Source organism: Dipteris shenzhenensis, chromosome 30 (genome assembly GCF_047967505.1).
Source record: "Dipteris shenzhenensis isolate YYH24624 ecotype China chromosome 30, Dip_SZ_1.0, whole genome shotgun sequence".
In the NCBI taxonomy this organism is placed as follows: Eukaryota; Viridiplantae; Streptophyta; class Polypodiopsida; order Gleicheniales; family Dipteridaceae; genus Dipteris; species Dipteris shenzhenensis.
This window is the reverse complement of record NC_141625.1, coordinates 19838641-19859897: the sequence shown is the minus strand read 5'-3', so window position 1 is coordinate 19859897 and position 21257 is coordinate 19838641. Positions and strand designations below refer to the sequence as shown.

The following is a 21257-nucleotide window of genomic DNA, read 5'->3' as shown; positions in this document are numbered from 1 at the left end:
GAGTTCACTTTACAATACTGTTAATCAATCCGAACCTGTTAAAGTCATTATTGATCTGAGAATCTGACTCCAGAAGCCTGAGCCAGAAGTCAAATGAAAGTGAACATTACCCTCCATGAATGTCTCGAAGATTCAAAACAGTCTAAAGAGTAATTGGAAACTGTTGACAGTGGCAGAGAACTGTTCAGCTGGTTGCAACATGAACCTGCAATCATCACTCTAATCAGGGCAATAAATCTGCAAAATAAGCAGTGAATAAATTCTTATAGTCACAACTAGAAAAGAATCAAACAAAATTTGCAGTCCACAATTACCAAAAGAAACATTGACCTTCAATTAAAGCATAAATAACTCCTTGCAACTTGGCCCAACATTCAAAAACGGAAACCTTAGCACTTACACGACTTCTGTTGTAGAAGCACTCAAAATCCTAGTCCTTGGACGTGATCACTAACAGCCCTAGGGCTCCTATCAGTAGATACTGTAAACCAACAACTTTTTAGTGCACCATTAAAACAGAAAGGCAAGGTATCATCTTTCTGATCTGCCAGAATCCTTTCAATTATAAGGAAAAATTTGTGATCTTCCACATTAACAAGATAAGGAAATAATGCTTAAAGAAGAATGTTTACGTCTAAGAACCTTTATACGAGGCTTCTCTGTCATGATTATAGTTACCCAACCAACATATGGCAAAAATCTGCAATCAAGGGCATACATTTATTTGTCAGCATACAGCAAAACATTACACCTTACAAGAAAATGCTCTGCCAAAGTTACCACCCACACTTCAATTGATAAACATACCAATATCGAACCAGATCCTACAAAACCACATCTATATTTTACTCCAAATAGATGGTCAAAAATGCATCATGAAATTATGTCAGTAAATCTAGTACAGATTTCAGCCTTTTTACAACCATCACCAAGAGTTTTAAAGCAAAATGTACAATGAGAAGTTTGGGCGCCTACCCCACAGCTCGACCCATGATATGCTGCCGATTCAGCCACATTTGTCCTTGCGCATAAAGTATTCTATCATCAACTTCATTGTTGTCCCCTGTAGTTCAGACAGTTCAACAAATGCACCATTGTATAGTCAACATAGAATCTCACAGAACAAGCTCATTTGGTGTTACAGCCCGCAAAAGGAAAAATTGCAAGCAATTCGTTTTCACAAAAGATTCCAGGATTGTAGCAAAAAACAGCTTGTTTTTGCTTGTTTTGGCCCCAAACATGGCCATTTTTGGCTCCCTCACCTCATCTTTTACTGTGGTTGCACACCGAACTTGAAAAAAAGATGTTTCCATCCTTGTTTTGCTGTTTTTAGCAAGTTGCCATATAATACACAACAAAAACTGCTGCAGCAGTCCCTAATTTGTAATCATCAGGTTTCACCCTTTGCGAGGTTTTTCTTTTAGGCATGACCTCGCACCCGGTACTTCGTTTAGGTTATAAATGCTTATAGTCGAAAGTGGAAAACACTATTGCTGTCTTGGTTTCACATGAGAAATTCGTGAAGTACTTAAGAAATGTACAGCATGTTTTTAAAATCTCCTTCAATTGCAGGCCTGTCTGTTGATTGAAGCAATTATCTCTTCACAGAAGGCAAATGCATCATCCAAGACACATGCTGGAAGGCTATAGGCACAAGCACTAGACATGGAGACATGTAGTTTGAGAGAATGGCAAAATAGTGGAAAAAAAACATTCATGTACTTCAAGGCAGCTCACTATTCAAATCTCACATAAAAGGGTGGCATTGTCAAAAGCCTTTGCACTTTGAAAAGCTTCCTAAACAGCCACGAAGTCTTTTTGTGAGGGCTGTATATATTACAAGATGCATAGACTTCTGTTTGCAAAATACGACAGGCAAAGAGCTAAAGGTCCCCTTCAATGAGAGCACTAAGATCTTGTTCATCCATGAACATAGCTGCATCTAGTGGCAAGATATGCGTCCTAAGTTCACCTGATGAGTATTCTAGAAAAGTTTGGGTGTGTTTTCTAACAAAAACGTTTCTAGATTTTTTAAAGAGTCAAAGGCCATGGTTGAAAGAGAGAGTTCAAAATTTTGGAAGTGACAAAGAGGGACAATATAGTCACACAAAAATTTCAAGAATTCAGCATGTTTTGCAGCAAGAAAGAATCCTCAAACGTGAGAAAGAGGGAAATATAGACATAAAAAAGTCAGCATGTGTTGCAACAAGCAAGGCATCAGACAATGACTTGCCACTTTAGCATACTCCTCAGCAAAATGGAGTTACAGAGAGGAAGAACAAGCATCTCATAAAGGCTACACTGAAAGAAATGGGCATGGCTCATGTGTTTTGGACCGAGCCAGTGTCTAGCTACCTGTATTATCAATAGATGCTCCCCATCGCAACAAGTGGAATGCACCCCAACAGGCTTGGTTCGGCAAGTAGCCTAGTGCATCACATCTCAGCGTTATCAAAAGTTGGATATAAGGCCAGCAAATGCAACTTTATTGGCTCAGTGAATAGAGTATATAGTCAACGAAGATCATCTTCACAAACAAGAGATGGTCATTATGTTGCTTCCAACATCCACCCAGACTTTGGCATAGGATGAGAAAGAATCCTCTTAACCACCTACCCATTACTTTGGCCACTTCCTTAAATATGGCAATATTCCAACACCCCTCTGCAATCGTTGTACAAGAAGTGATCTCAATCGCCAAAAGGAAGTAAGCCAAAAGCTTTGTGGAAAGACTCAAACTTTTCTCTGGATAGAGACTTAGTGAAAAGATCTGCAAAATTTGGATGTGTAGGGCATAGATCAATCTGATCTCTCCTGCATGCAATTTGTCTCTAACATAATGGTTATGTATCTCAATGTCTTTCGTGAGTGCATGAAACACATGATTCTGTTGAGAACCTTGCAAATATCTGAAAACACGCTTTACAGCACACCAATGCATGTATTTGGGCTATGTATTACAGCACACCAATGCATGCATACACCTGCTCAACTGGGATACACTGAACTGAATATTTGGAAGGGTATTGCACAGATAAATTAGGCATCCAACAGCTTCACTACATATAACAGCATCAAGAGGTCCACCTATGTCATACATGGACGTCCTCAACCCTGGCTCCATCGGAGCTTGTCCAGAAAATTGAACCTTTGCAACAGTCCGTGGAGGTAATTTGGTCGTTCGAGCACAATGCCTTCACCTGATTGCATATACTGAATGGCCAAATAATAGTGTGACAACTCCAGATCAAACATCTCAAAATGAAGCTTCAAGATCATTCTTGAAATCCCCAATTTTGTACCTGTTAGCAGCATATCATCCACATACAAGAGGACTGAAACCGGCCTTCAATAAAAAAACAATAGTGATCTTCTTCTACTCAGTCATAAACTTCACAATTGGCCACAATGCAAGCTTCTGTCACTTCAATCACTTGGCACAACTTAGAAACAAACTTCAACAACAAAGGTGAGTCTAGAATGCCCCTGCTCAATGAAAATAGTACATGGTGCACCCACTAGCCCCAAATTCCTTGGCGCCCCTCACGGTATTTATTTAATGCTTCTGAATGGAAAAGCTTTACAACAGGGGTTTGCACCATTTCTCTCTGCAAATCCTCTACCTATCTTCAAGGCATCTAATCCAAGTGCACCACTAGAATTCCCACTGGCAAGGCATACTCAGGCATCCCCTTCTGATCTGACCCAACTGAGAGGCATTCAGGCATCCAAACCACTGGCAAACTGAGCTCAAGGCAGCCTCAAGGCTATCACAGGCATCCACACTATCCTTAGGCCTACCACAAGAACACCCTTGCCTCTGGGTGCTTGCTAGAACCAGTAGGAGTCCTGAAAGGACTGCAAACAACACGCATGCACTGCAAAAGGCTGCAAAACAAGAAAGAACAAGGAAAAACAAAACCCGGAACCAACTCCTGCTGTTTGTGGTAGAGGGGCGAGCTCCTTCCTTGCACCTATTCTCTGTCCAAGCTCCCCGCAGGGTGCAGGAGGCTTATGAGAGAAATGAAGGAAGAGAGCGAAGAGAATGCAAGGAAGAGCTGTAGAGGTCAACAGGCAACCAGATCTACCCCAAAGCCTCAACCCTGGGAACTGATGCCTCAATCTCCGTGCTCCCACAGTCTGTACAGCACCTCGGCAAGGCTGCACCCTGTTCTGTACAGTCCGTACGGTTGTACAGACTGCAATAAAGAGAAACATGCCAAAGGGAGGGAAGCACCAGAGCAGCAGCACAACAATAGTAGGAGCAGCAAAATGCAACGAAAGCGACACAGGGAGCTTCTACTAGACGTCCAGAACCTCTGGGAGAGTGAGGGGAGAGAGATGGAAGGTGGGGGAAGGGCATGCATACACATGCATGATAAATGGCACCTCCTTCATCCTTTCATTAAAGTCCTAACCCCCATACCAAGGACAACGTTGGTTGTCCTTGGGCTCAACCTTTAGATCCCTCTTTAAAGCCTTTGCCTTGCTCCTAGGACCTAGTTAGACTTTGCCCCTAGGAATTTCTAGGAAGCATTCACTTCCTCTAGCCAGTCCCTCACGGCCAAACCATTACTACACTTAACCATGGTTAACCCTGGGTTAAGCGTGGGTTGAGTTACAAAGATACTTCACATCACTTTTCACATCCTTGTGATATACCCTCCTCTTAAAACAACAAACTACCCAAGTTGCTATTGAAAAATTACAGTGAAAGTAAAGTAAATAGGCAGAAATAGGCCATACCAGAATATACATCTTCTGTAAGATACAACCTACAATGATAATATGGGCTAGGAGAGCTCGAGAGCCCATCGATACATCAATGCATCCTCTGTGTCATGATGAACACCCATCACGGAGACCTCGCGGTAGAAATATTGTTAGCAAGCAGCATCTCGGGTGAGACAATTGGTGCCACCAAGCGATCTCGAAACACGAGCAGTCAGAATCAAGGAAGGGGAGATACTACCCTCCACTCGAGCACCAGGCAATGCTCCAGATCTCTACTCTGCTGAATCTATAGGAGCCTGTACCGCAATGGGCGCAAGATGAAACGCGTCCAGGTAGAGCTGCAAAATCTGAGGTGACTCTGCCAGGTCACTCTCCTCCATCCCCTTCGCATCCAGTGCAGGACAATTCCTGAACCTCACCAGGTAGCGATGGGAAACTCTATCTTTCACTTTTCTTTCCATATGTGGCAAAATCTGTTCTAGAATCAAGATTTCATCCAACTGTTCAACCTCCGGCTGATCCTCATGAAGCGGGTCAGTAGGTACATCCCCTGGAAAGGCTTCAATAAACTCACATGAAAGGCATTGTGTATGGTCCACGTGGCAAGTAGCTTCAGCCTGTAAGCTACATCATTAATGCGTTCAAAAACTTGAAAAGGACCATAATACCTCATCTTTAGCTTTGTGTGCACTTTGGTCTTGCCTTTCATCTTCCTGAGTCGTGCTTTTTGAAAAACGCAGCAGCACCCAATCGCCCTCTTTCAAGAGTAACTTGCAAGAATGTGTTTGTGCTTCTCCTGGTTTTTTTGGAGGGCTGTTTTGACCTTTTGGTAAGCAACATCCAAGCTCTCCACAAATCTGCCCGCTTCAAAAATCTTATCTTTCGTATGCAGAATGGGAGGTACCTTCCGTTCTCCTGCCACAATTTCAAAAGGGGGCTTTCCCTGTGGATGATTGTACACTGTTGTTGTAAGCGAACTCAACAAGTGGCAGAAATTGCTCCCATTTCGATTGCTGATCCAACACATAGCACTTGAGAAGATCAAGAGCAGGGGAGTTGGCTTCTTCGGACTGCCCATCAGATTCAGGATGAAAAGAAGATGAAAAATTTGGCGTGGTACCCATATTCTCAAAGATACCTCTCCAAAAAAGACTTGTCATCCGTAGGTCTCTATCACTGACAATTGATTGAGGCATCCTGTGATGTTTAAACACATGAGACATAAAAAGTCTCGCCATTCTGGTCTGCTGTAATTTTCTTCCTTACGGGAATAAAGTGGGCCTGCTTGCTGAATCTGCGAAAATATAATCATAGGATCTTAGCAGAGTTTCTCCTTCAGTAGGTCAAAAGCTGCAATTTCTTTAGGACCCCATCAAAAGTGACGCCTTTCTTCTGTAAGGCATGTAAAGGAGATGCAATCTCTGAAAAATACCGAATGAACCTCCTGTAGTACGAGCACAAGCCCAGAAGATTGCGTACTTCAAGGATGTTCTTTAGGTGTGGCCAGTTCCTGATGGCCTACCTTGGTGGGGTCCATCCTAACTCCATCCTTGGAAACAATGTGCCCGAGAAAAAGGATCTCATGCATGAAAATTTCACTTTTCTTGGCATTGACAAGCAGATTATGCTTTCATCGCTCCTTAAGAGTGCTTCTTATGTTCAGCCTCATCCTGAGAGAACACGATGATGTCATTGAAGAAAGTGCCAACAAAGGCTCGGTGTTCTCTAAAAAATCATGTCCATCATTTAGTTGAAGGTGGTTGGTGCATTGGTTAATCCAAATGGCATGACAAGAAACTCGTATAGACCAAATGTGGAATGAAATGATGTTTTGTGAAGATCCTATGGCTGAATTCTGATCTGGTGATAACCACTCTTCAGATCAATGCGGCTGAACATTCCACACCCCTGTAACCTATCCAAAATATCATCTATCCTCGGTATAGGGAATCTGTTCTTAATGGTAATTTTATTGAGGGCTCTGTAGTCAATGCACATCCGCCAGGATCCATCCTTCTTCTGGACCAAGAGCACGGGTGAGCAGTAAGGTGAAGAGCTGGGATGAATCAGCCCCTTCTCCAGTAGGTCCTTGACCTAGTTCATAATTTCCTCTTGCTGTCTTGCACTGACCCTGTAAGGAGGTCGGTTAGGAGGGCTGCTACCAAGGATTATATCTATCATGTGGTCTTCTGGCCTTTCAGGGGTGAAAGGCAACTCCTATGGAATTGAGTCAAAAAAACATTCCCTAAACTGAAAAAGAAAATCTGTCCGCTGTTTTCCAGCTTAGAAAAATGAGACTCCTCTTCTACTGACTTCTTTTCAGATGCAAACACTAAGTACGCTGAAAGATGCTTTTTCATTACGCTGCCAATGGGAGAAGCAGATAGAACAGGGATCGATTCTCCCTTCAATTTAGCATCAAGAACGTGGGTTTTGCCACGGTGAGTGACTGTGATTGTTTTATTCTTTGTATCCAAAACAGCCCCAACACACAAGTGCCAAGGTATCCCCACTAACACATCAAAATCATTCAACGGCATAATATAGAACTCTTCTGTGTCCATGTAACTCTGAATATGCATCTATAGCTTGCCTATCACCAGAGTAACTGGCTGGCTGAGTCCCGGACAAGCTCTGCATCACACAAAGGACCCATCTCTTCTGCCCGTATTCCCAACTTTCCAGCCAGCTCTAGAGGGATGAAGTTGGCCTTGGCTCTCGAATCGAAAAACATCACAGCTGTCTGGTCTCTTATCTTGCCCCATGCCCAGCATAACTCTGTAGCATCTGTATTATGAACAGCCCCAATCAAGTCTGGCAAAAGACCAACAGTGGGCTTCGGCTTTTTATTCTTCTGATCACTCCTCTTTTACTCCTTGTGTTCACCCTGCTCAGTAGGAGGGAACTTCCACTTCTTATGTGGGCATTCAAAAGCCATGTAGCCTTCCTTCTTGCAAATACAACACTTGTTGGCATCATAAAGAATTTTTTTTCCTCATCAAACATGTGGGTCGATACTCACCTCTATCCTGCAACAAACTTTGCCTTCATGGGCTGCGAAAACTTTATGAGCTTCTTAGGGAATTCCGTCTTGCTGCCCTTTGACCTTGATGTCTCCTGTGAGCTTCCTTTGAACCCAGAAACTTTCCCTTGCATTAGTGCATAAGCGGTAGTGGCATTCTCAGCCAGCTGGGAAATATTGGAGACCCTTGTCTTCGTGCAGTAGTCCCGAATCTCCTTTGGCAGCCCGCAGCAATGTCTTTCAATTTGCTCGGACAGCGGTACATGTCTGTAAGAATTCACTCGCAGTAGGGCTTCCCAAAAGTTCTTATTGTAGTCCTCCAAATTTCTGCAACTTGCAACATCTAACTTGTACCAGGCGGTCATGATATCCACCTCAAAAGTGGTAGGGAGCCATGCTGCTGAGAAGACCTGCTTGAATTTGACCCAAGTGGTAGGTGCTCTACCTTGCAAGAGAAGGTTGGTCCACCATTGGAGCGCATTGCCCTTCAAAAAGTTGGCTGCCTTTCGGACTTTGGAGGGTTCTGTGAAGTGTCCGCCTGAGTGGGCAGCATCAAACTGTTGTGTGAATGTCAAAGCCTTCAATCTGTCCTGCATCTTGAAGGTCTCAAACTTTACAGTTGCCCCTCCCTCCTTGTAATCTTTCAATTTGCCTTTAGGGGTGAGATTGTCGTCTACGGGGGGCTGTAAAAATGGTGGGGGCATCACTGCTCCTGCATTCTGAGTCATTCCACCCGTACCCATGGTGGGGTTTGGCATTCTAGGTCCCACTCCCTGCATCTGTGGCATGTTCCAAGTATTTCCCATTGTCCCAGGCATTCCTGTCTGCATTCCAGGTTTCATCCCAATGTTCGAGTACATCATATTGGCATTTGCAAGGGAGGGGGCATTCCACCCATCATAGGTTGCTGGAAATTCTGCATTCCGAGCTGCGTGCTGCCCATAAAGCTACCTTGCATTCCGGGTGCCTTTGCGAATGGTTCTACCATTGCCTGAAAAACCGATCCCCCTCCAAAATACCATGGATGCATAGTGGGCTGAAGAAGGGCTTGCTGTCCCTGATTGACTGAATGAAAGTTGTTGGCATTACTCGCTACAGGGGTGATCGAGGGTATCTCTGAAGGCTGTCCACGGAAAGAAACATGCCTATGAGTCGTTTTATGCTTCTTATGCTTCTTATGTTTCTTCTGAGCTATCTTTATGCTTCCAAGGGAAGCAACCATAGGGGGAGGAGCTTGCATAATCTCCATGACAGCATGTTGCAACTGCGACAGGGCTCCCGCTACACTTTGCATTTGCAACTGAAAAAGGGCACTGGAATCAAGCTCCTCTGCCTCATCTACCTCATCTTGTGAGTCCTCAGTGGCATGCTCAGGAGAAACTGGGTGTGCCCCACTATCCTACTGGTTGCGATCCTCTTAAAAGCTCTCTGAGACTCTGTCTTCCTCTTGCCCCTCCTACTCAGAGATGGTCAACAACCTCTCACGGTGCGACATGCTTGCTGAGATTGATGGCTATAGCAACAATTGCAATGAAAGTGTCCTTCACCCAACTCTACAAGGGCTCACCTCTGTGGGAAGATGGTGACTATCCCGGCAATGAAACCACTAAAACCGGCCTTCAAAAAAAAAAGGGCAGTGATCTTCTTCTACTTAGTCATAAACTTCATAATTGGCCACAATGCAAGCTTCAATCACTTAGCACAACTTAGAAACAAACTTCAACAACAACAAAGGTGATGCTAGATTGCCCCTGCTCAATGAAAATAGTACACAGTGCACCCACCAGTGGCCCCAAATGCCTTGGCTCCCCTTACGGTATTTATTTAATGCTTCTGAATGGAAATGCTTTACAACAGGGGTTCAACCCTGCACTGTTCCTCTCTGCAAATCCTCTACCTGTCTTCAAGGCATCTAATCCAAGTGCACCACTAGAATTCCCACTAGCAAGGCATACTCAGGCATCCACTTCTGATCTGACCCAACTAAGAGGCATTCAGGCATCCAAACCACTGGCAAACTGAGCTCAAGGAAGCCTCAAGGCTATCACATGCATCCACACTATCCTTAGGCCTACCATAGGAACACCCTTGCCTCTGAATGCTTGCTAGAACCTGTAGGAGTGTCAGCATGGGCAAGCTGAACATTCTGATCTTCTACTGGCTGCTTTGAAGTGCCTTCAATTGCCAAGGAAGTAACTCTTCAAATGCATCCTGAGAACCTGTATACAGCTGTCTATCAAAATCTGTCATGGACTGATCTGAGTTTTCTGCAAAAAACACAGCTCTACTGACAAAATTCCTTGTTTGAGGATTGTAGGGACAATAAGCTTTTCTCTGCCCGTCGTAGCCAACAAAAATGCACTTAACGGCATTATCATTCAGCTTGCTTAAGCTGACTAGGCATATATGCGTAGGTTGTGCAGCCAAACACCTTAAGGTAGTCCACCTTGGTTTTTCTGTTGTACCACGCCTCAAAGGGAGTCCCAATTTTCAAGGCCTTGGTTGGGCATCGATTCAAAATGTATGCTGCACACATTATCGCCTCCATCCAAAAATCTGTGTGGCAACCTTTTCCCTTTGATCATGCATCTGGCCATTCCCTAAGAGACCTGTTTTTTCTCTCATTTTGCTGAGGTGTATTTGGGGCTGTACATTGATGCATAATCACTTTCTCCTTCAAGAAATCTTTGAAGGCATGTAGCGTATACTCTCCCCCCCTCTATCTATTCTCAAAGTCTGCACTTTGCAGCCATACTTATTCTGAGCCATAGCCACAAAATACTTGACACACTGAAACACACCTTATTTTCTGCATTTTTCATTTCTGAAGTAACCGATGCCACACATGCATTCGATATGCTTCTGTCACATTTGGCCAGCTGGTATAAACTGTAATTTAAAGTGCCTGCAGTGACTACTTGATAGTCTATCCCTAACAATGCACTTGTCATCCTCAAAAATGACAACAAAGCCTCTTTTCCCAAAAGAGGAAACTGACAGCAAATGCTCATTAATCCATGGCACATAAGGACATCCAAAAGGCATGAATCAGTCCCATTAACTGATGACAGCAAGATTCTTCCAACTCCCTTCACTTGAATTATGCCGCAACCATGGATCAAAGGGGTGTCATCCCTCTACAGATCAGCCCACAGCCAGGTTCTTATTGGTGGAGTCAGGGGAGACAGGTTTGAGATTACTAGATCAGTCCGTCAGGGTTGCCCTCTAGCCCCCTTTTTATTCCTTTTTGCGGCTAAGGCTATGAGCTATTACATTAGAGCTCAAGCTGGAATCGTAGGGCTCAGGCTTCCTCTGAGGAAGGAGGATGAGCTCTTAGATAGTGAGTTGGCAGATAACACGGCTGTATTTTTACATGCCACTCCACAGACACTGAATTCATTCAGGACAGCATTGGATTTGTTTTGGCGGCAAGTGCACACAATAATTGGAACAAATCTAATGGCTTTTGGATCAGTGATGAGTACACTCCAGTTTGGGGCATTGACATAGGGTTCACTTGGATTCAGAGGGGAGTCTCCGTCAGATATCTCGGATGCCAGGTTGGGTTGGGCATCTCTCCGGCACAGCAGTTCGCTCTCGTGTTGGAGAGTATCAGGAGGAAACTCATCTTTGGAGTTCAGCCAGACTTGACCTTGCATCCAGAGTTGTGGTTGTGAACCAAGTATTGTTCGCCACTACTTGGTTTGTTTGCTCATGTTGGTAATCTAGAGATTGTATCGCTCAGCTCATGAGACCTATCAGGAACTTCCTATGGAGCGGTTTAGATGGCACCTCAGATGTTGTAGCTAGGGTGGCTTGGGAGACCCTCATTCTCCCCATAGGAGAAGGGGGTCTCAATATTATTGACCCGAGCTTGCAATGCATGACCTTGCTCTAGTTTGTAGTACATGGATTGATGCCTGGATAGGAGCCCTAGAAGAATTTTTCTCACGCAGCATTCAGTCTTGCACCCCTTCTCATGGGGGAGATTGGTTGGACAGCAGCAGATGGATTTTTACTTCAGCCCATCTCAAATCCCCCCCTTCCCCTCTCATGGCTGCTTTTCTGAAAGCTTCGGGCTGCTTCAGAAACACACTTCGTAGAGTTCCACCCAGTTCTCGTGAAGAGATTCAAAGGCAGCCAATCATGTGGAATGAGTATTATGAACAGCCCCAATCAAGTCTGGCAAAAGACCAACAGTGGGCTTCGGCTTTTTATTCTTCTGATCACTCCTCTTTTACTCCTTGTGTTCACCCTGCTCAGTAGGAGGGAAGTTCCACTTCTTATGTGGGCATTCAAAAGCCATGTAGCCTTCCTTCTTGCAAATACAACACTTGTTGGCATCATAAAGAATTTTTTTTCCTCATCAAACATGTGGGTCGATACTCACCACTGTCCTGCAACAAACTTTGCCTTCATGGGCTGCGAAAACTTTATGAGCTTCTTAGGGAATTCCGTCTTGCTGCCCTTTGACCTTGATGTCTCCTGTGAGCTTCCTTTGAACCCAGAAACTTTCCCTTGCATTAGTGCATAAGCGGTAGTGGCATTCTCAGCCAACTGGGAAATATTGGAGACCCTTGTCTTCGTGCAGTAGTCCCGAATCTCCTTTGGCAGCCCGCAGCAATGTCTTTCAATTTGCTCGGACAGCGGTACATGTCTGTAAGAATTCACTCGCAGTAGGGCTTCCCAAAACTTCTTATTGTAGTCCTCCAAATTTCTGCAACTTGCAACATCTAACTTGTACCAGGCGGTCATGATATCCACCTCAAAAGTGGTAGGGAGCCATGCTGCTGAGAAGACCTGCTTGAATTTGACCCAAGTGGTAGGTGCTCTACCTTGCAAGAGAAGGTTGGTCCACCATTGGAGCGCATTGCCCTTCAAAAAGTTGGCTGCCTTTCGGACTTTGGAGGGTTCTGTGAAGTGTTCGCCTGAGTGGGCAGCATCAAACTGTTGTGTGAATGTCAAAGCCTTCAATCTGTCCTGCATCTTGAAGGTCTCAAACTTTACAATTGCCCCTCCCTCCTTGTAATCTTTCAATTTGCCTTTAGGGGTGAGATTGTCGTCTACGGGGGGCTGTAAAAATGGTGGGGGCATCACTGCTCCTGCATTCTGAGTCATTCCACCCGTACCCATGGTGGGGTTTGGCATTCTAGGTCCCACTCCCTGCATCTGTGGCATGTTCCAAGTATTTCCCATTGTCCCAGGCATTCCTGTCTGCATTCCAGGTTTCATCCCAACGTTCGAGTACATCATATTGGCATTTGCAAGGGAGGGGGCATTCCACCCATCATAGGTTGCTGGAAATTCTGCATTCCGAGCTGCGTGCTGCCCATAAAGCTACCTTGCATTCCGGGTGCCTCTGCGAATGGTTCTACCATTGCCTGAAAAACCGATCCCCCTCCAAAATATCATGGATGCATAGTGGGCTGAAGAAGGGCTTGCTGTCCCTGATTGACTGAATGAAAGTTGTTGGCATTACTCGCTACAGGGGTGATCGAGGGTATCTCTGAAGGCTGTCCACGGAAAGAAACATGCCTATGAGTCGTTTTATGCTTCTTATGCTTCTTATGTTTCTTCTGAGCTATCTTTATGCTTCCAAGGGAAGCAACCATAGGGGGAGGAGCTTGCATAATCTCCATGACAGCATGTTGCAACTGCGACAGGGCTCCCGCTACACTTTGCATTTGCAACTGAAAAAGGGCACTGGAATCAAGCTCCTCTGCCTCATCTACCTATCTTGTGAGTCCTCAGTGGCATGCTTAGGAGAAACTGGGTGTGCCCCACTATCCTACTGGTTGTGATCCTCTTAAAAGCTCTCTGAGACTCTGTCTTCCTCTTGCCCCTCCTACTCAGAGATGGTCAACAACCTCTCACGGTGCGACATGCTTGCTGAGATTGATGGCTATAGCAACAATTGCAATGAAAGTGTCCTTCACCCAACTCTACAAGGGCTCACCTCTAAGGGAAGATGGTGACTATCCCGGCAATGAAACCACTAAAACCGGCCTTCAAAAAAAAAAGGGCAGTGATCTTCTTCTACTTAGTCATAAACTTCATAATTGGCCACAATGCAAGCTTCAATCACTTAGCACAACTTAGAAACAAACTTCAACAACAACAAAGGTGATGCTAGAATGCCCCTGCTCAATGAAAATAGTACACAGTGCACCCACTAGTGGCCCCAAATGCCTTGGCTCCCCTTACGGTATTTATTTAATGCTTCTGAATGGAAATGCTTTACAACAGGGGTTCAACCCTGCACTGTTCCTCTCTGCAAATCCTCTACCTGTCTTCAAGGCATCTAATCCAAGTGCACCACTAGAATTCCCACTAGCAAGGCATACTCAGGCATCCACTTCTGATCTGACCCAACTAAGAGGCATTCAGGCATCCAAACCACTGGCAAACTGAGCTCAAGGAAGCCTCAAGGCTATCACATGCATCCACACTATCCTTAGGCCTACCATAGGAACACCCTTGCCTCTGAATGCTTGCTAGAACCTGTAGGAGTGTCAGCATGGGCAAGCTGAACATTCTGATCTTCTACTGGCTGCTTTGAAGTGCCTTCAATTGCCAAGGAAGTAACCCTTCAAATGCATCCTGAGAACCTGTATACAGCTGTCTATCAAAATCTGTCATGGACTGATCTGAGTTTTCTGCAAAAAACACAGCTCTACTGACAAAATTCCTTGTTTGAGGATTGTAGGGACAATAAGCTTTTCTCTGCCCGTCGTAGCCAACAAAAATGCACTTAACGGCATTATCATTCAGCTTGCTTAAGCTGACTAGGCATATATGCGTAGGTTGTGCAGCCAAACACCTTAAGGTAGTCCACCTTGGTTTTTCTGTTGTACCACGCCTCAAAGGGAGTCCCAATTTTCAAGGCCTTGGTTGGGCATCGATTCAAAATGTATGCTGCACACATTATCGCCTCCATCCAAAAATCTGTGTGGCAACCTTTTCCCTTTGATCATGCATCTGGCCATTCCCTAAGAGACCTGTTTTTTCTCTCATTTTGCTGAGGTGTATTTGGGGCTGTACATTGATGCATAATCACTTTCTCCTTCAAGAAATCTTTGAAGGCATGTAGCGTATACTCTCCCCCCCTCTATCTATTCTCAAAGTCTGCACTTTGCAGCCATACTTATTCTGAGCCATAGCCACAAAATACTTGACACACTGAAACACACCTTATTTTTCTTTCAAGGAATATACCCATGAGAATTTGGAAAAATCATCTATGAAGGTAACAAAACACAAATTATGTCCCAAAGATGGTGTCCTCATAGGACCACACACATCACTATGTATGAGCTGCAATTTCCTTTCAGCTCTAACAGATCCATCTCTCAGAAAGGCATTCCAGTGCATCTTTCCCAAAATGCACCCTTCATAGACATGTCTACGAGGAGTCTCCAAAGAAGGCAGCATATTCTATACCATCCCATGTCTTTGCGATAACTGCAAGCTGCCATAGTTCACATAGCCATATCTTGCATGCCATTATTCTGCATTTTTCATTTCTGAAGTAACCGATGCCACACATGCATTCGATATGCTTCTGTCACATTTGGCCAGCTGGTATAAACTGTAATTTAAAGTGCCTGCAGTGACTACTTGATAGTCTATCCCTAACAATGCACTTGTCATCCTCAAAAATGACAACAAAGCCTCTTTTCCCAAAAGAGGAAACTGACAGCAAATGCTCATTAATCCATGGAAAATAAGGACATCCAAAAGGCATGAATCAGTCCCATTAACTGATGACAGCAAGATTCTTCCAACTCCCTTCACTTGAATTATGCCGCAACCATGGATCAAAGGGGTGTCATCCCTCTACAGATCAGCCCACAGCCAGGTTCTTATTGGTGGAGTCAGGGGAGACAGGTTTGAGATTACTAGATCAGTCCGTCAGGGTTGCCCTCTAGCCCCCTTTTTATTCCTTTTTGCGGCTAAGGCTATGAGCTATTACATTAGAGCTCAAGCTGGAATCGTAGGGCTCAGGCTTCCTCTGAGGAAGGAGGATGAGCTCTTAGATAGTGAGTTGGCAAATAACACGGCTGTATTTTTGGATGCCACTCCACAGACACTGAATTCATTCAGGACAGCATTGGATTTGTTTTGCATTGCGGCAAGTGCACACAATAATTGGAACAAATCTAATGGCTTTTGGATCAGTGATGAGTACACTCCAGTTTGGGGCATTGACATAGGGTTCACTTGGATTCAGAGGGGAGTCTCCGTCAGATATCTCGGATGCCAGGTTGGGTTGGGCATCTCTCCGGCACAGCAGTTCGCTCTCGTGTTGGAGAGTATCAGGAGGAAACTCATCTTTGGAGTTCAGCCAGACTTGACCTTGCATCCAGAGTTGTGGTTGTGAACCAAGTATTGTTCGCCACTACTTGGTTTGTTTGCTCATGTTGGTGCAAATCTAGAGATTGTATCGCTCAGCTCATGAGACCTATCAGGAACTTCCTATGGAGCGGTTTAGATGGCACCTCAGATGTTGTAGCTAGGGTGGCTTGGGAGACCCTCATTCTCCCCATAGGAGAAGGGGGTCTCAATATTATTGACCCGAGCTTGCAATGTATGACCTTGCTCTAGTTTGTAGTACATGGATTGATGCCTGGATAGGAGCCCTAGAAGAATTTTTCTCACGCAGCATTCAGTCTTGCACCCCTTCTCATGGGGGAGATTGGTTGGACAGCAGCAGATGGATTTTTACTTCAGCCCATCTCAAATCCCCCCCTTCCCCTCTCATGGCTGCTTTTCTGAAAGCTTCGGGCTGCTTCAGAAACACACTTCGTAGAGTTCCACCCAGTTCTCGTGAAGAGATTCAAAGGCAGCCAATCATGTGGAATGACTCGATTTTGGATCATCATGGCAGGCCACTCGAAGTGTCACATTATATGGAGTGGTCTAGATGGAAGAAGGAACCTACCTCTACTGTAGACGCTTGGCAGGCCTTTATGAGACTTCTAGAGGATCAGAGACTTTTAGCAGTTGGCCACCTCAGAGGGAGTGCACTTAGGATACAGCAGATACAAGCAGCCATTCCACCAGAGTGGATTGACACAGATGACATGTCGCTTACAGAGTCCACTTGTTGGGGAGCGTTCTCAGGGGCGGGCATTCGGTTACAAGTCATTGCATTGTAGGATGCACATGAGGATACCCTTGTCTTGATGTTCGGTCAGGAGGCAGACTTATCAGATCTTGTGATGATATTCTTTTGGAGGTTGCATTTCAGCCTGTCAGGATTGCGGTATTCATGGAGTGGGGCAGGGATTCACATTGGTATCTGTACCCTGATCCTATTCTCCTTACGATGGGGTCTTGGAGACTCTGGCTGTATGGTGGTTCCCCTATTAGGTTCTTGCAATGGAACCCAGGGGAGTGGGAATGAATTGATGAGGGGCACCGAGAGAAGAGCTTTCCCTTCTTTCACTATATAGTTAGAAATGCCCGGAGATTTCAGCTCAGGAGTAGAGGTTGGAGGCCCTCCAGAGCACCACATTGGGATAGTTTTCAGATTTCCGTAGCTATGCGGATTAACTTTTGGCGTAGACTCTGGAAATCCCTCACGAATAGAAAGATCACTCTTTTCTTTTGGATTTCTATTCATGGAGGAATTGCAGTGACCCTGTGGAGATCCAGGTTCGGGGCTGGCCCTACTTGTCTTCGTTGTCACATGGCAGTTGAGTCAGTACAGCATTGCCTTTGGGAGCACAGACAGGCGAGGACGATCTCGAAAGGTGTTGCTAGGATTTTCAGCATCTTTCATACAGCACCTTTCTATATGACCTTGGGTTCAGTGGCTTGGTTATCTCTTACTGGCCCATAGGTGGTTTTCAAGGGACATGATCCAGATCCAGCTTTCATTGTACGGTGACATTCAGTGGAGTCTTGTTCCCTCCAAGATGTTCCCCTCACTCCTTTCAGAGCTGCTCATGCCTCAGTAGACACGTCTTGGGAGATTTTGGCTAGCATTGCAGCTTGGCATATTTGGAGAGCCAGGTGTACAGAGGCGATGGAGGGTATCCAAGTTCACCCTTCCCAGACTATGGCCAATCTTTGGACTGACACAGTATACACTCTGATGGCCATTTGGGCGAGCATGCAGGGATTCTCCAGAGCAGCCACTGCCAGGAGAGTTACTTTTTTCAGAGTTTGGAGGGGATCTCCTTTCTTCTCTGAGTTTCCTTCAGGGTTGAGATGGCATTTTCAGCCTCCGCCTTGGCTCTTTATTAGCTCACTTTGAGCTGTTTTTTCCTCATGCATTGCACGATGTACTCCCGCATTTGAGCTTGCTCTCGCGGTTTTCATTCATACTTAATGAAGTAATTTTCTTGGAAAAAAAAAATTATGCCGCAACAAATGCTCACTAATCCATGGCACATAAAGGACATCTAGAAGGCATGAATCGGTCCCTTCAACTGATGACAACAAGATTAAAAATCCCTGCAAGCCAAGCCTTGCAGAAACGGTCCCACCTTTTGGCGGTCCCTCTCGATCTTGGAGTGCCACGCTCCCAGGTAGCGCATAGCGTGAAGATAATATCCTGCCAAATGGCCACTAGGGTGGCCGCCAGAGTCATCATCTGTCCCCCCATCACCTAACTGCAACGAGCAACCCAAATGTTCCAGGCGGTAATGCTGGCCACCGTCTCCTAGACACTGTCCTCTGAAGAAAAAGAGGGGCGTGAGCAGGAAGGCGGTGCCGCTTCATAGCCTATAGGCCTCTATCCGCGAGACCTGCTAGCCATGGTTCCTATTAAGTTGGTGACACTAGGTTGATGGAGAAACAGTGCCCTCTGTGAGCCATGCTACCATCCCCCAAGTGAAGTCCCTCTGCATCCGTTGTGTACCGGCCACTATCCGAAAGGACGCCAGCCAGATCCTCTGTATAGCTATGCAACCCCACAGGCAATGGGGAATCGTCTCCGGCACGCCTTCTACACAACAAAAGCATATGTTGTCGACTCACATCTGCTCTAACCACGGGCCTATGGGCAATCCTCCATGAGCCATGTTACGCTCTAGCCGAGGTAGCATGAGCTCTGAAGAATCAGTCGACATTTCCCTTAAGGATCTACGTTTGTAATATATTTATTTGCGCTTCATGTAAATGATCGGGAGGGAATTAATGTCAAGGTCCTAGGTGAGGGCTGATAGCACCAGACTAGGTGGATCTAAGGCTAAGGGCCTAATGCAAGCAATGTGCCTAGGGGCAAAGGAAATCAAATGTATCCCAAGAGAGGGGTGAAAAGATGCATTAGGAAAGGCCCTATGATGATGACATGTGGCATCTAGATCCATCTAGGGAGATGGGGCTGTTGAGGTAAGTAAGAGAGAAGATGAGCTTCATGTATGGATTCTGATCGAGGATTTCGACTTCTCTGTGTGTTCTTACGCTTCAACAGGAATTGGTTGGGTGGAATTTAGATGGTGCTACTCCCGTGATCTGCAGTAGTAAAGAGGATAAGTTTGTGTCATTTGGTATCAGAGCCAGGTTAGCGTTCAGGTTGGACGAAGGGAGCGCAGACGAAGGATTAGTGCAGGTTAGCATTCAGGCTGGACGAAGGGAGCACAGACAAAGGATTAGTGCAGGTTAGCGTTCAGGCTAGACGAAAGAAGCGCAGATGGAGAATATAGGAACCCCGAAGCGTGTATCGCGAGTCACGCAGAGATGCTTATTTTGAGATTGAAATAGTGAACGACGGCGTGTTCATCTACGATACACCTATGAAATCAGCGGGGTAGACTGACGCACAGACGGCTGAATTCGCCAGGCTATGAGACAGGAAGAAGGGTCTCCAACGAGAGCAAAGAGCGGCTGCTATCACTTGTGTTAGGTCCCTGCCGATAGCTAAACAATCCGCTTTTGGGCAATTGTCCTTCATCCCTTGCCTCTTGGATGATTCGTTGCTTGCAAACCTGTTGTCTCATTTGTGTAAGATTTGCAGGGATGTGTTGAAAGGGGATTGCGTAGGAAGAGAGCGCAGAACATCTGCGTAGCGATGGATGACGCACAGGCAATGGCTCATGAACGGAGGCCTTCGACGCGATAAGCGATGAGTGGGGTTCCTTAACATCGAATTCACAGACTAGGGGGCTTTCGACATTATTTGCTCCTGTTTTCGTCATTTTGTTTTTTTTTCCTGAACTTAGCTTGTGTGGAGTATTCAGCTTGCATGAAGGGATAGCCAGCCCGTGTGTAGGCTTGTGGTTCAAAGCAGGGTCAGATTATGCTTGTGTATATGCCTCTGTGCTTGAGTCAGAATGGATTGCAGGAACTTCCCTAGCACAGGGAAAAGTCGAATTTTGGATTATGCCTGGTCAGTGTAGTTGTCGGGATTGCAGGTATTCCCTAGTATAGGAAATTGTGTCAGAATTTTGTCAGCTTGTAATTACAGTTTCTAGCGGTGTTTATTTATTTTAAAAAAAACAAAACAAAACAAAACACCCATTGACCTGAATGGAAGCAGAAGGAGCTTCCAGGATGGACCCTGTAGAGTCAGGAGTCCGGCCGACCCAGCAGGTGTCGCGCCCAGTAGTTCACAGCTTATCTGGCAGGATTGCATTACTTGAGGATGCCTTGCAGCAGTTATTAGCGCAACAGTTACAGGCAAATGCAGGGCAGTCTGAACTTAGAAGAGTGATACACAATATGTCTGCCAGACCTTCTCGAGATGAGAAAGGAAAGGCTCCAATGGAACCGGAGTCTAGTATCCATACGGTCGAGCCTAGGAAGGCTAAAGTACCTAATATTGCCAATTATAGGCCGGAAAAGTATTCTGGTCAAATGAATGACCGTAGTTCCGATATCATTGAGACCTGGTTGCACAAATGGGACGAGGCGTTCGCCATTTGTGAAATCAAAAATGATATCAAGAAAATCCGCGAGGCCACCCACATGTTTAGTGAGGCAGCGGATAGGTGGTGGATTAAGCAACAGAAAGATGGTATAGCATCCACTACCTAGGAGGGGTTTAAAAGAGAATTCAAAAAACACTTCTTACCTCCTGACGAAGCATCCCGAGCTTGGGATCAGTATAGAAACCTTCGTCAGAGAAATTTGTCAGTGGCAGAATACACTGATAAGTTTCGAGAGAGCGTAATGAAGGTTTATGAACCCCTACCTCAATCAATCCAAGTGTAAGATTTCATATTTGGATTGAATGATCGGATTAAAATGGAAGTTCGGGCTAAGTATGCGAACACGTTGGATGATGCAATAGCCATAGCCCTGAACTATGAAGATGCCAAGGGCAGCAAGCCAAGTGGGTTTGCGCAGGTCGAAACCCAGTATGAGTACCAAAAGAAATCTAGGTTTAAGAAGAAGTGGATTAGTAAAGGGAGTGATTCTCAGCCGAGTGGTCAAGCCAAGCAGGCGAAACCAACTGAAACTCCTAAATCAAGTACCACCATTGGAGTGAAGAGGAAAGTAACACCAATGGCAGCCCGAGCTTGGTCAAAGTCTCCCTTAAACCCAAAGCAAA

General features: G+C 45.3%; 1 protein-coding gene across 1 annotated transcript in view; it reads right to left on the bottom strand.

Annotated features, from left to right (window-relative positions):
* Positions 1-210: 210 nt before the first annotated feature.
* The window catches only part of LOC147881815 (uncharacterized), a 34914-nt gene continuing 13867 nt past the window's right edge, over positions 211-21257 (bottom strand). The window contains exons 7-10 of the mRNA XM_087401726.1: positions 976-1063; positions 643-700; positions 401-481; positions 211-237 (exon numbers count right to left, since the gene is read on the bottom strand). Of these exons, the coding sequence (XP_087257852.1) occupies positions 431-481; positions 643-700; positions 976-1063 (197 nt within the window). The 3' untranslated portion in view covers positions 211-237; positions 401-430. The remainder of the gene's footprint in view (positions 238-400; positions 482-642; positions 701-975; positions 1064-21257) is intronic.